Here is a 15,760-nt window from a genome sequence, read left to right as displayed (position 1 = left end):
TGTTACGACCCACTCGTCACCACTTGGGGGCATTTCAGCCACAAACTGAAGTTGTTATGTTTCAGCTCACTTACGCATTTTGGCATTTTAGCCTTTTTTCCGTTAGAAGATTTCACTCGGAGCCACCAGTAGGTGTAGGTGTATCCTGGAAGGGCTCTGTGCAGACTCGGTGGATGAAACTGAAATCACTGCTATGAATCAGTATGACTCTGCTACATTATATAATGTGACGATTGCATGGGCCCCCCCCGCCTGCAGGTATATGCTTGAGCATTAACAACGCAGCCTTTCCGGAGCTCTGCAGTCATGCAGCCCTTATAAGGGCCTCCAGCACAGACCCGTCTCCTCATCCCTCCATCCGTGTCCTCCCCTAACCCCCTTCTGGTCTGGATCTGCTCTCGACCTGCCCCACTTTCCTTCCTGCTTCTACGTCTCACTGCTGTTTCTGTATAAACAAGTGGAGTCTGACCAAAACATTCAAAGCGCAGTCTACACTCCTCCACCATTAACCCCCTATTGTACTTCTGCTTCTGCGTCCACAGATCAAGTTGGTCAAGTCAAATACGTCTCCTTTTTCCTGTTTTGCAGTTTTAGGGGAGAAGACGTTTAAATAGCTGCTAAAGATTACACTCAGATGCTTTGCTGTGGTGAAAAGCTGAAGCTGATCACGAGGAGCAGAGTTAAAGTCATGAACCTGGTTTGTGATGAAACGAGGGAGAAAGACACCAGAACAACAGAGGAAGTCTTTTCTTGATGCTGGTGTCGGGCAAAGCTGTAATATGTCTTATTCAAACAGGAGGTGCGCCGCTACATCATAGTCTTGGACGGAGCTGCAGGCATATGTGTGTGTTGTGTGTTCCAGGAGACTCCCACTTGGCAGTGTGCAGGAGGAGGAGGATGGGTGGGGAGGGATTTGGACGGGACAGGTGACAGGGAGACGTAGAGGAGATGGCGAGGGCTTCCAAAAATGTGTTGGACTGCCGTCTTAGTGGAATCAAGCTCGTGGCAGCGTTTCTTTATTGTGGCTACAGAAACCAAACCAAGTCTTCACCTGACAACATGTCGATGACTTCACCTCCAGACGAAAGCCAGACGCTCCACGAGCCTGAGCGCCGGGCATTTTTTAAAGTAACACAAACATGTTTGTTCTTGTTTCTCTGTTTAGCAGAAGCAGCAGCTGTTGTCCTGGAGAGTTGGGCTGGATTTACCCTTTATGTGCCACATCTGCACTCGATCAGTTAATCACGTATCACCTCCCACTTGCTCCTGTAAGGCTAATGGTCCCGGCTTACTTTCAACTGCAAACACAAAGTCCACATGCTGACAGAGTGACAGGTATCAGGTGCTCCTCCACGCCATGTGCATATGTGTGTGTCCAGGATTAGGCGCCCCCCCCCCCCGCAGGCTTCAGAGGCTGTGTATGGGCAGGATGAAGCCTTGTGTAGAGCCTATTGGTGACAGCGAGAGCTTCTTCCTCACACACACAGCTTCACTCGCGCTCCCCAGGTGCAGTGGTGCGGGCCAGTGTGTGGGATTAGCTGGTATGCTCTGGCACTCTCCTCTGGTAATCCCTCTAATTTGTTAACAGGGCACAGAGACAGACACACACACACAGCTCGCTGCAGCAGTTTGTTTTGGATTGCATCTCACCCCCTCATTTTGACTGCAGGACCACTCGTCGTGTGGCGAGAGGGACGGAGCATCTCGTCTTTGTCCTCGTCTTCCTCTCGCTGCTGCTCCACTTCCCTAATGAGCTAAATGCACTCTAATTTGGCTGTGATGAGCTAAGCCTTCCTTTAACATTCCCAGAATGTCAAAGCCCCCTCCCTCCCACCCCCTCCTTGATTTGTCATGAGTGCACGGCTTGTATACACATTTGTGTGCACAACCATAATCCTTTGTTGGCTGGATAACGTGCAGAGAAGATGGGGTAATGCTAAAGTTCAGCACATGCTGAGAGAGTGAGGCAGCAGAGAGCAGCAGAGTCTGAATAATGTTGATGCTGGATGTCGATGCACTTTGTTCCAACTGTCAGGTGTTGCTTTTTAACCAAAACAAGGCTGCAGCTCCTTACAGCAGTGACTTCAGTGATCCATGTAGTGTTTGGGGAAAACAACCAGCTATCGAGAGCTGAGCACAGTCTTTGAAACAGGGATACAGTAAAAGTCAGGGTTTGCCTCTTCAAATATACACAAGTGTAAATGTGTCACGCATCGTCTTTGTCTTCTGCGTTTGGGCCTTTCGTCCACACGTAAACGGCGTTTTCGTGTGGACGAGGAAAACTGAGATTCACTCACGTAACGTCAAAGCTGTGCGCCATTTTTGATGTCACGCAATGTTATTGTTTACATGAGATTAATTTGTACAATAGAAGAAGAGAAAATGTTGTTGCTGTTAATCTATCGGCAGCTTTACACACTTACACGTGCACAGTTACTGGAGTCAGAGTGAACTTCACAGATGCTCTCACAACACGAAACCCCCACGTCGTTTTAAATAAATTTAATTTTTAAAATATTTAATGTATGTACATTTGATTTATTCCTCAGTTCCTAAAACAGACAAATACTGTCTTTTGTTATTAACATTTGAAATGATGAAGCCACTTGAAAAGTAACACAAAATTAGCTGCTTTTCCAGAAAAACCCTTCAGTTTTTGTGAGGGTACAAAACCCTGTTTAGCTGTTCCCTCCCAGGTTTCTCGACTTCTGATTGGCCAACATTTTGTTTTTAGTGTTCACATGTGGACGGAGATATTTTTCCAAAACTGCACGTGTGGATGGGATAAAAAAAAAAAGGAAACGGAAAATCTCAGTTTTCAAAAACACCGTGTACGTGAGGACGTAGCCAAAGTGTTGTTACTGAAAACAGTTGGTTATAAGCAGCTCGTACGAATAAGCTGAGAAAATAGTTTCTGAGAAAATTCACTCTGTCTGCAAAGAAAATGATTTTTATCTCCAGTTTATGAACTCAGGCTATCACCTGGAATTAGCACCAAATCCGAACCAAGCACTAAACTTTCCATTTAGTGTTTCACTTTGGACAAATCAAATCAGTAGAGGTGGGGAAAAATGGATACTGTGTAGTATGGTGATATTTTGTTTGCTAATAATGTATGGATACAGGGACAGCAGAAATCGATATTTTGTTACAAAAAGGTTTTTGTGCTCTGACTTCAGAGCATGTTGATCAGCTCCTTTTTCTGAACAAGAATCCTGACATTCCTTCACTGTCCAAATGTGTTTAATAAACATGACAGTTTACTTATTTTAATTTAAGACATGTTTTATTTTAATTAAGTTTAAAACTTTTTTATTTAATGTAAAATTATATTTTGTTTTAATTTACTTTCAAATTCTTCAGTTGCTGAAGGGGCTGCATAGTTTTCATAAACTGCATAGTTCAGAATAGCTATAATTGTACCAGATGGTTGATTCAGTTAAGTTGGACTAGACTGTAATACAAACCGTTCAGTTTGTCAACAATCAAACTGAAATGAGAGAAAGACTGAGTGTGAGACTTTGATATTAGAGAAAATGATGATTGATAAAGTTTACCTTTATGTACAGAATCTGAATATCGCAAAATATTTCAAAAAATTGCAATAATATCGTATCGTGAGTTAAGTATCGTGATAATATCGTATCGTGGGATGTGTGGTGATTCCCACCTCTAATAATCACCCAGCTGAGCGTGTAGGCTGACAGTAGGAAGAGTTTAAACTTCAGTCCAACAGTCACTAAAGGCTGATGCTGGAGAAAAGAACAGATCCTCATATTTGCACAGCTAAAGTGGTTTAATCACAGCTGCTGCTGTGGTGTTGTTGTGATTTTATTTATGGACACATGGTGAACGGTGTGAAAAAGCTGCTCTCTGCACACGTCATTGAAATCTAACAGAATACTTTAACTCTGCACCAAATGAACTTGAAACGATCTCATTGGCTGGAGACACACACACCAAATAAACACCTGTTTAGAGAGAAGTGTCCTCTACCGTGACAGTGAGGTATGTCGAGTGTCCACGCATGTAAGAGTGGGCAAACACGGTGCCTGGTTTGCTTTGCTGCCATGCTTGATAGTGAGTCGTGCAGGAGGAGAGCTCTGTGTGAGGTCAGGGGTCACCATGGAAGAATAATAACGCAGCTTAAGTATGCAAAAAAATGTCAGGAAACTTTTTACAAGTGGGACAAAAGGCCAAGAGGAGAACATGTACACACAGATGTACACACAGATGTACACACAGATGTACACACACAGTCCCTGCGCTTCTCATCACAGCTTTCATGTTTTTGGTGTGGAAAAGCCTCACAAAGGTAAAACAAACGTGTTAAACGGCTGCTTAACCTGGTAAAGTTAAAATCAACCAGGTTGTTGTAAACTGTCGTGTCGGAGTTCGTGGTTGGATTTGGTCAATGTGTTGTTTTGTTCCTGTTAACACTTAAACGGAAGCTTTCAAGAGAAAAAACATCAAAATGTTTGGACTTTATTGGCTCGAACAAACACATATTCAGGTGTTGAACATTCAAACGTGATGGCAAAGAAGACATCAGAAGCATCTGTGCTGATATCTTTATAATGGAACAAACTGTGTTTTCCCTGATGATGGTTTAAGTAAACTAAAGATTTAATGATGAATCACACTTTATGAAGGGAGCGTTTCCCCTCAGATCAGCCGTCTTTGTTCTTCTTTTTAGCTTATTGCAGAAATTGCTATTGCAACGAATAACATTAGGTGTTTGAGTTAGCATGAAGTAAAGTGGAAACTTTAGGCCTAAAATGACTTTATCTTTATTTTTGTAAAGCTGCCTAATTTGCATTAGTTTTATCTATGAGCAGAACTGGCCTGACGCTGCGTACCAGTCTACTCTATCTTTGTGAAACCTGCCGTGGGTTATTTCAGTAACTCAGTGTGTGTAAAGGCATATATGCAGGGTGCAGTTTGCAAGAAGATCAAAGGCTAGATTTGGTCGTTAAAACAATAAAGAAACAGCGTGCATTGATTGTTTCTGCTTTGCTGCAGAACATCATCTCTTTCACCCTCATCTGCAAATCTGTGGACAGAATCTTTTGGACTTTGAGCTCTGAATGTGTTTTACAGCATCGTGGCCCGCAGGCGCTAACGTTGAGTGGTGCAGTGAATTAAGTCGAGGACGGGGGAACTCTTTTCACACTGAGCGAGGCTGCTCGATCAGTTGCAAAGTCAACAAGCTGTGTGTATAAAATTTCTTCAGGAACCTTGAGCGACGTTTCTACCTGTGAGCTGTGAGACAGAAGCCTCGGTGCAGAACTGCAGCTCAATAAGCTGAAGGTAGAAGATCTCATCTCTGTGAGGGATGTAGATCATCCAACGTGCAGTTTAGACTCATAAGGAACATTTCCAGGACTTTTCTGTCAGGCTTTGCTTTCCTACATATATTGAAACAGCGACGCTTGACGGCACAAGTCAGGACGTGATCTCCGAGTCGCCCCTCGTGAGCTCGGAAATTCAATTTGAAATTCAATTTAAAGGCAATTTCTGATTTGAGTATTGTTTGTGCTGCAGTGTAAAAACCAGAGTGTGGGGATAGAAACGTAACCCCACTGAGGATAAAAATAATTTAGCAGAAGCAGGGGTGGGTGGAGCCCCCGGGAATTTGCTCCGATCCAGGAATTTTACTTTGATCTTATAAAGTTGCGGGGCGACTGGAGCTGGTGTTGCTGACATTTAACTGTAGTTGTAGTAAAATTCATTTGATATTTTTCTCTATATAAGAAAAGCAAAGGACTCGCTGCAGCCTGAGAGGAAAGACGAGTCTGTGTCGCCATAAAGGAAAAGGATCTCTGACACAATAATCCTCACGGCCTCGGCTGACACTCGCTGCATTTATCGCACACATTTGTGTTGATCCGTGCGTCTGCTTTAATTGTACATCTCTTCCTCCCTCCTTCAACTGTAATAGCTGTGATTTAATTTGGCTATTTAACCTGTAATTCCAGCGATATTTATTGAGGACCGAGGAGGAGAAAATTGGGCCATTAGCCGCCCCAGATGAATACACTGAGATGAAAATGAATGCTGCTAACTGCCAGTTGACCTTTGCACCTTTGCTTTTCTAGACATTCCCACTCTTCCCTTTTTTTATTAGCGGCAGCAACAGTAATTACGGCAAATTGAATCATAGTGAAAATTGGAATCTGACAGTAATGAGAGTTTTATACTGTGTGAAAGTGAACCCGGGAAGAGAAATGAAGAAGAGAGATTACTTAAAACGTGGCTGCTGCATGTGCCACTGGACACACACACACACACACACACACACACACACACACACACACACACACACACACCATTATCACTGGTTTCAACTGGGAGAATCCTTCCAGTCCAGACGATCGCTGCGTATTTGTTTGAGAGGAAATAAATCATATTAAAATTCATCTTCTCATCACATGTCGATGATATTTAGTGTCCGTAGGGTCGTGTCTAATAATGTGACATTATGCATACTGAAGGTGTGTGTGTGTGTGTGTGTGTGTGAGCCAGGCTGCACACAGCGTCAGTCTTAGAGTTTATGGACGGATGGGTTTGAATGGAGAGTTTAAGTTGCTCAGTTTTGTCAGCACCTCTGAGGTTTCCACATTTAAAAATAATTATTTCTGTTTCCTGTGATTGAAACATGAACTGATTGGAGCACATATATATGAGCTGTTGTTGTCTGTCATTTAGAACCAACTGTAATTGATTTTAAAACTTACATTAAGGTTTATTGTTTATTTATTTCAACAAACATCACATATTTGATGCAGCTGCCACGACTGCACAGTAAGGCCAACAGTGGCTCTGATGGAATCGTACACTTTCCTGCTTTTGACCTCATTTGGTCATTTTTGAAAGAAAACGGCACATCGGCCTACATCGTGTGATTAAACAAATAAAGCTGCACGTTAGCTCAGCAGGCGACTCAAACTGCACCTTCACTCGTCCAATCTGATGAACGATGAGCTGCAGAATTTCCAGGGGGGATATTTGGGATCACTCCCCAATTTTATTTGTAGCATATCTGCAGAGAAAGGCTGGACACCGAACTGCAGCTGTAATTATTTCATCATGAAGCATTTCAAATGGGAGTTTCACTAAAATAAAGCCAGTTCAGACAGGAAACACTAACATCCCTCGTCCTCGTCACATCACAGACCAAACACACCCTCTCGATCTGGAAGTCTATTTAAGCCACAAAGATACCGTTTCCTCCTGTGATGTGTCAGCGCCGCTGTTGCCCCGCATCTCTGCGGTGAGAGCAGTCAGAGGATCTTCACACAGTTTTTGCTTTTGTCTGGCAGCTGAAGAGGCCATGTGAACAGCAGGAGCACATTAAGGTAGTGTTGTCTTGACAGATGGACACTGAACAGTGAGATGTAAAAGCAGCAAAGTCGAGTTAAATAACAGCAAAGTAAGCAAACGTGTTTTTTTACAACATAATTCAGCTAAGTTAAAGTTTATCTGTCATGGAAAATCATCTTTTCTATAAAGGACAAAACTGGGTGCTCAAAATGAACTACTATAACCTTTACTGAAGCACGCGGTCCACACTTACTGTAAACGGACGTACAGTGGGTCGTAACTCAAGCCGCGTGTGTGTGTGTGCGCGTTCGACACAAACACACAGCACAGTGTATCCGTGCAGATGCTGAGGAGGGGAGTGTGTTTTCTCATCCCTCCATAAAGCACGGCCCTCTGCGTTCTACCAAATAAAGTGATGAGCAGCTCCCTCGCTCTCCCTCGCTCGCTCTGTTTTTTCATATGGAAATAGGAAATAATGGGGTGATTAAATAGAGTCGTATATTAAAGTACAGCTGACATTAGAATTAGCATAATGTGCTCTCGCCTCAGGCTGCATACTTTATTTGCCATCTGCGTTAGACTCCTTTCCCCTGGGAGGGCGCGCGCGCACACACACACACACACACACACACACACACTTCCCCCAAGCAAAAACCATGACCCGCTCCCTCCACTGCGGCCAGAGTGAAATGGCGCGTTCTCTATTTCTCGCTCCCTGTTCCGTTTGCTCACACACACGCGCACACACACACACACACACACATTCCAATGACTTCTGTCAGCAGAAGACAGGAGAAGAAGAGAAGGGGGTCAAGCTAACAGAGACGGGGTTGGAGGTGGTGGTTTTTTTTTGAGTGTTAAGGGTCTTAAGATTCACTTAAGATTCAGCACTAAAACAGCTTGTGTGTGTGTGTCTGTGTGTGTGCGTGTGTGTGTGTCTGTGAGAGAAACTTGCCAACAAAAGCTGAGACACGGGGAGCTGTTATTTTTATTGTGTGTGTGCGTCTGTGTGTGTGTGCGTGCGGTCTGCTATAATTAAGTCAAAAGGCTATACAGGACTGTGGAGCTAAACAGCTGTTCCACCTCTAGCCACTTAACGCACACACACAAACATGCACACACACACAAACATGCACACAATCTTTTGCAAGCAAGAGATGCTGAGCAGTATTTTTTTTAATATAAATTAATGATTAAATTGATGAATTCTAACAAAGCATTATTTTATTTCTGTAGATTTTATAAAAAAAAAAGATTAAATATTGCGTGTGTTTCACAGAAATTTTAAAAATGTAGACTAATAATACATTTCATATATTCCTTAAATATATATTTTTAAACAGGCAAATAGAGAAAACTGTATTTATACTGGAGATATGTGAAATTAAAAAATATTAGCTTCTCTGTGACGTCTGATAAAAACACATCTACATTAGAACAGTATTTATATATGTGTGTGTGTGTGTGTCTGTGTGATTTTGTGCGTGTGTCTTTGGCTGCCAAAAAGAGTCATGGCCATGTATACACACACACACACACACACACACACACACACACACACACGCCCAAATAAGGCTAACAGGGCAACAATTAGAGCAGCATATGTTTTGCCCAGTATCTGAAATGAGTGTACTAGGTCAACACTTCACTGAATACAAGAACAAGCGTATAATTACCATTATCTCTGTGTGTGTGTTTATACTTGTGTGTCAGGTTTGCTGTTTGGATTCAGTTATATGGCACATCAGTGGTTTTTAATATTTGAAACTCAAATCTGTTAAAAAAATTAAAAAACAAGGTTTCTTCTGAAAATCTGTTGATTTTTAATGTGTGTGTTTCTTTTTTGTGGTTTTCTGTTGTTATTTTTTTCACTTAATTTCAGCTGCATGACTGACAGATTTGTCATTCTGCTAACACTTATAATAAATATAAGTAATGAATTATACAACGTCACCTACTTTATCAATTTACCTTTTATTAACTATGATTAGAATTTATTCTTCTTCCTGCTCCTTTTCATGCATGGAAACAGTGTTACTTTAATTGAAAGGAAGGTTGTATATGGGAAATGAATTACTGCTGTACCATGTGTGAAACAAAAAAAAATAAAATAATGATTATTATAAAATAATTTTAAGAAAAAGTGTTATCATCAGCTATCGCTGCCTCTTGGTTGTTGCCCAGCTACACAGTCAATACATCAGGTTCAGCCCTGAATAGGGTTTAACAAATGTTGGGCTGCTCAGTGTTACAGGAAATCACAACGTTTCTGCTCCACGTTATAAAACACTGAGGATTTAGATTAATTTATTCAGATAAACACACGATTTTATTTTTCTATGACTATTCTTGTCCTAACTAATATGACTTTAGCCAATTTATTTCTGTCATCCTTGGAGAAAAATCATCCAGCCTGCTTACACACATAACGGTTTATCTATCAAACACAGCAGCCACATATAGTACACTGTAATAGCAGTTGTTAGTGAGAGAGTCCCTGGACTAAGTGAGCACCACTTGGTACGTGGATTGAGTGTGTGCTGATCTAATGTGACGGTGGAAATGCACTTGTCAAAACATGATTAGTATTAGAATTTATGTGACAAGCTGAGTACCCGTAGTCTTTGCAGCTAGTAGCAGTCCGAAGCAGAGTATAAAACACTCCAGCACCTCACTGCCTTCCAGCCAAGGAAACTTTACACAACGCAGACACGTTTTTAAAAAGTTAAAATCAATTAAAATCATGAATGAGGTCACATTAATGTATCTCACAGAAAAGAATCTGTGCTCAGATATTTAATTTATTGTTTCTGTGTCTGTTGCAGGTGGAAGGGATGAGCCCTCGAGCTATACATGCACCACCTGTAAGCAACCCTTTCCCAGCGCCTGGTTCCTGCTGCAGCATGCCCAGAACACCCACGGCATTCGCATTTACCTGGAGTCCAGCCCCTCCAGCGCAACCCTCACCCCACGCCTCACTATGCCTCCACCCATTAGCAACGACTCCATCCCACAGTCCCCCCTCACCAACTTTCTAGGGGATAACAACCCTTTCCACCTACTGAGGATGACAGCACCCCTGCTCCGTGAACCTCCTCCAGGCTTTGTAGAGAACCGTCTCCCCAGTACGCCTCCGTTTGTCACTCCACCTCCCCGCCATCACCTGGACCCCCATCGCCTGGAACGCCTTAGTGCAGAGGAAATGGGCCTCATCTCCCAGCACCCCAGTGCCTTTGAAAGGGTGATGCGGCTAACACCTATGGCCATGGAGTCCCAGTCTATGGACTTCTCCAGGCGGTTACGAGAGTTAGCAGGGAACACTAACAACACCACACCACCATTATCACCCAACAGGCCTAACCCTATGCATCGACTACTAAACCCTAATCCCTTCCAGCCTGGGCCAAAATCGCCATTTCTGAGCACTCCTCCATTGCCACCAATGCCCCCAAACAGCACCACCCCTCCCCAGACCCAGAACAAGGTCAAGTCCTGTGAGTTCTGTGGTAAAACCTTCAAGTTTCAGAGCAACTTGGTGGTACATCGGCGCAGCCATACTGGAGAAAAACCATACAAGTGCCAGTTGTGTGACCACGCTTGCTCTCAGGCAAGCAAGCTGAAGCGCCACATGAAGACCCACATGCACAAGGCTGGATCCCTGACGGGGCGTTCGGATGATGGCTTATCCACCACGAGCTCCCCAGAACCAGGCACCAGTGACGTGCCAGGCGAGGGCATGAAAAACCGAGATGGTGATTTCCACGGGGAAGGCAACGAGGAGGAAGAAGAGGAGGAAGAGGAAGAGGAGCTTGAGAATGAGAGTCGACCAGAATCAAATTTCAGCATGGAGTCCGAGTTCTACCGGAACAGGGAGAATGGTTCTAAACCTCTGTCCGAGGAGAAGTCGTCCCTTGGCCTTGAGAAGATAGTGGAAGGTGGGGGGCTCAATTCCATACAGCAGTACAATAATTTGATAGTTGACAATCGTAAAAGGATGCCCTTCTCTAAGAGAGCCCTGGATGGCCAGCGGGATACTGGAGATGAGGATTCAGTGGCTGGGGAAATAGATGACCACCAACAGGAGAGGACAACCATTAATGGCCGGAACTGTGGCTCCGGCGATTCTTTCTCAGGTCTGTTCCCCCGTAAGCCCACCCCCATTACCAGCCCAACCCTGTCCAACTCATCAAATAAGAGGATCAAGATAGAAAAGGACTTGGACATTCCCCCTGTACCCCACATTCCTTCTGAGAATGTGTACTCCCAGTGGTTGGTTGGCTATGCTGCCTCACGCCACTTCATCAAAGACCCTTTTCTAGGCTTCAGTGACTCCAGACAATCGCCCTTTGCCACCTCCTCTGAGCACTCTTCAGAGAATGGCAGCCTGCGCTTCTCGACCCCTCCAGGTGACTTGCTAGATGGGGGTTTGTCTGGCCGCAGCGGCACCGCCAGTGGGGGCAGCACACCTCATCTAGGTGGTGGCCCCGGTCCAGGTCGACCTAGTTCCAAGGACAGCAGGAGGTGCGACACCTGCGAGTTCTGTGGTAAGGTGTTCAAGAACTGTAGCAACCTGACGGTGCATCGGCGTAGTCACACTGGCGAAAGGCCCTACAAGTGTGAGCTGTGCAACTATGCCTGTGCCCAGAGCTCCAAGCTCACACGCCACATGAAGACACACGGCCAGCATGGTAAGGAGGTCTATCGCTGTGACATTTGCCAAATGCCCTTCAGCGTGTACAGCACCCTGGAGAAACATATGAAAAAGTGGCACGGAGAACATTTGATGACCAGTGAGGTCAAACTTGAACAAACAGAGAGGGCCTAAAGCTAATTCCCTGTTTCCGTACTCTTTGACTTCAAAATAACAAAAAGGGGTAGCTGGATACTTTTTTTATAAGATATTAATTTTGGGTTAATTTTAATTGTGTCTTTGATTAAATAAACTGCCAACTGAGAAAAAAAACCGTGAAAACAGAGATCAACTGAAGCTGTCTAAACTGCCTTATGTGGCATTCGTTTTTAAACAATCCGTCAGTTGAGTTATAAAATATATGGAGCCTTTAACTGTGCAATAATTTCTGTATTTATTGGATTTTGTATTTTGGCATGTGCAGGTACATTTTTATTAGAATTTTTTTTATTGTTTTTTTTTGCATTACTGTTTTTTTTTAAACCCACGTGATATCCTGAGAGTTCCTTAGAGGACACAAATCCATTTTGTCTCTTTTTTTTTGGCCACTTCTTGTAGGAAATTGTATATTAAGCTAAATGTGTAATTTCTTGAAAAGCTGAATCAATCTTCAATTTGAAAGTGGTGTTAACTGAGAATGCTAGAACTAGTCTATTTTATGTGATACGCGAACAACAATCCTTTGGCATTGTAGCATGAACTGACTGTAAAACATGTCAATATAATTGGATATATAGCACCGAGTGTCATATTTGACGATAAATGTAAAATGAAAGAGGATCCCAAGGTTCGTAAACCCGTCTCCTCGTGAAAACACCCTAACCAGCCACAAGAAGCTGATGATAGGTGAGGCAGCTGCTGACTGGTACATAGTGCCGAGCTCCAACAACGCTACAACATCTTTCCCTTTGTTTTGTTTTAACACCATCTCATCTACATTCATACACCCATGCACTCTTTTGCATGAAGCCATATGATCTGTGTTATTTATTAGGAGAGAGCACGAAGCCATGACGAGTATGCGTAGCAAGAAATAGAACAATGAGACCGAGAGAACACAGGGACATCTCAGGGTAAACTGTACTACTTTCCTTTATTTACCTGTTCACTCCTGTGTTGCCCCTTGGCAAACAACTTGCAAAGCATTTATTTCATCATAGGTTGTAATCGTTAGAGACAGTTTTACCCCTCACGTGGCTGAAGTTTTAGCCTTAACATCCACCAGCTCACAAGTGTCCTCTTTAATCTCATGATTAGGTTCAATTCTTCCACTTTGTATGGAATCTGTCTGTATTTGGCTGTATGTAATGGAAGGGTCATTAAAATTTACATTTAGATTTGCATAAGCAGAAATGACATAGAAACAGTACACGTGAAGCCTAAACAGGTCACTGGCAACCTAGTGGATGTTAAGACCTCAAAGTTTTATTTCTAAAATAATAAAATAATAATAAAAGCCAGATCCCTATGCATTTTGTGCTAAAATACATGACAATTTGTTGAACTTGCATTAGTAGTAAATTTGGACTTATTGCATTCTAGTGCTTGTACAGTTTGATTGATGAAGCCACCTCTCTAGAAATTTAAATTATTGATTGTTAGTTGAGTGCTGAAATAATAAAATTAATTTATCAGTTTGCCTCATGTCCTGTTGTTATTTTAAAAACCATGAATCAGTTTTCTTTAAGCCCTTTTCACCTTCATAATGGCACTTTTGTCAGTGTACAAACTCGCAGCTCTGAACAACAGACACACACTAAAGGGCCTGGAGCTTGGGATCACCTGGTACTAAAGTGCCCATGGTTGCTAGGCTTGTCTTTCCCAATGTTGGCACTGTAAATTAATAAGAATAATAATTTATTTGGGACAGTTTTTGTACTGCCATTCAAATTGACATGAGTGTGCCTTGACCAATGACCTTCCTATTTATTATCTTTGACAAATGCAACATTTGTTATGAAGTAACAAATTAAACGAAAGCTCAAACGTATCAACTTTACTGTGTAATGTGACCGTTAAACAGAAAAATCTAAATTAATACAAACGTAACAATGCTGAGTTTACAATGACGAGTACCCAGCACAACATCAACGTGTCTGTGTGTGTATATATGTATTCATATGTACATATAAAGGCACAAACCTATATATAGAGTTATATGAAACGAGTCTGTCCCTCAACAGAAAGTCAAGAAGAGGACAAAAAGCCACACAAAGAGTTAGGGAAGAGACTGGACAAAAATCAGGAAAAGCAGTAACTAAGAAGATCAGAATTTAGTGCACTCTGTCTTAAAATAAGTTTACAGTATTGATACAAGGGTAAAAATAATATGTGTGTGTATGTGAGTTTGAAACATTTCTTTCAGGTTTGCTTTGAAACTTTCTCTGAACGCCAAAGTGGCAACGTGTACATTGTTTTTCCTTTCTTGTGTTCTTTTCTTTTGGTGATGGGGTTTTAGTATATAAATATATATGACTATATATTACATTTTTGTTGTTTACTGTAAAAGTATACCAGTATTTGTAATATTGGAGAATGCCTGGGCATTTTACAAGACTATAAAAAGGTTGTTTTTTTAATTCTTTTTACGTTACAGTCCAGTTTAAATTGTGGGTCTCTTAAACTGTTTTTGTCACTGTAATTGTAAAAGTCTTCAATTTTAGTAACTTTTATTCTGCCTTGGGTGTAATTAAATTAAAAAATTATAAAATAAATGAATTAAAAAAATGCTGAGCTGTAACACACTTTGATAGTAGGGTGGTGAGGGTGGAGGGTGGTGAGGGTGGAGGGTGGCTCCCGTCTTTTTCAGGAAGAAACACTGAGAATCCTGACTTGTATCTATTTTTCTTCTTCTGGAACGGAGTATTCTTCATGGATGGTTTGAAATACATGTGTAGGCACTTGCTGTCATTCCTAAGGAGCTTGTCTTAAAAAAAACAAACTGAAAAAAAAACCTTGTAGACTATGTGCATCCTTTGTGAATAGGGTACTGTGAGTACCTGGAGATGTGTTGATCTTATATGGGGATGCAGAGGGGCCGGTGAGTTTAACGACACATCCCACTCCGACGACGGGCGGCCACAGCCTGTTTCTCCTCTCGCTGTGTGGGACAAACAGAACCTGATGAATTTGTACTGTTGTAATGAATCATGTTGTACAGAATGGGATCAAATAAAGGTTGTTAAGCAGCCTTTTTGCGACAAAAACACACACTGATGTTTTGTTTACTGCTCCATTGGTTGTACATAGTTTTTTATGATGACGCTGTTTTTCATTTTCTTTGACTTTTTGTGATTTCTAACTGGCACTGGCAGTGAACTCCCCGTGTTTTGGGGAAGAGGGTGGACGTGGCTGTTCTGTTTGACCTTTGTGACCTCCATGTCAGTTTTCAGGCACACGCCTCCCACGTTGATATTTCTCGGCATGAGAACAGAGCACAAATACAAGCTGTTACGTTTCTTTATCCTTTGGTTGTTTGTCTCAGTTTGTTCTTTGAGCTGGTTAAACACAAAGTGACCACAGGAAAAAGTCAAACAAATAACGAAAACACCAACAGAAACACACAATGAAGTCATCAGCCTCTCATTTTACTAAAGCTCTGAAAACATTGAGTCTAAATTACAATGACGCACAATTAGCACTGCAGCAGTGGACCACAGAAACCACAATCCCAGGAACAGCGCTAAAGCAAACGCTTGGAGCTGTGATAGCACACATTTCCTGTATTCACAATCAATCAAAATGCCA

General features: G+C 42.3%; 1 protein-coding gene across 2 annotated transcripts in view; it reads left to right on the top strand.

The window, feature by feature from the left end:
- The window catches only part of bcl11ba (BCL11 transcription factor B a), a 37,537-nt gene extending 22,061 nt beyond the window's left edge, over nucleotides 1–15,476 (top strand). For both annotated transcript variants that reach the window (XM_085143298.1, XM_085143299.1), the window contains exon 3: nucleotides 10,149–15,476. In XM_085143298.1, the coding sequence (XP_084999424.1) occupies nucleotides 10,149–12,148 (2,000 nt within the window). In that variant the 3' untranslated portion in view covers nucleotides 12,149–15,476. The remainder of the gene's footprint in view (nucleotides 1–10,148) is intronic.
- The last annotated feature ends 284 nt before the right edge of the window (nucleotides 15,477–15,760 follow it).

Source organism: Neolamprologus multifasciatus, chromosome 19 (assembly GCF_963576455.1).
Source record: "Neolamprologus multifasciatus chromosome 19, fNeoMul1.2, whole genome shotgun sequence".
In the NCBI taxonomy this organism is placed as follows: Eukaryota; Metazoa; Chordata; class Actinopteri; order Cichliformes; family Cichlidae; genus Neolamprologus; species Neolamprologus multifasciatus.
Note: the sequence above shows the minus strand (reverse complement) of the source record. Positions and strands in the feature narration are given on the sequence as shown.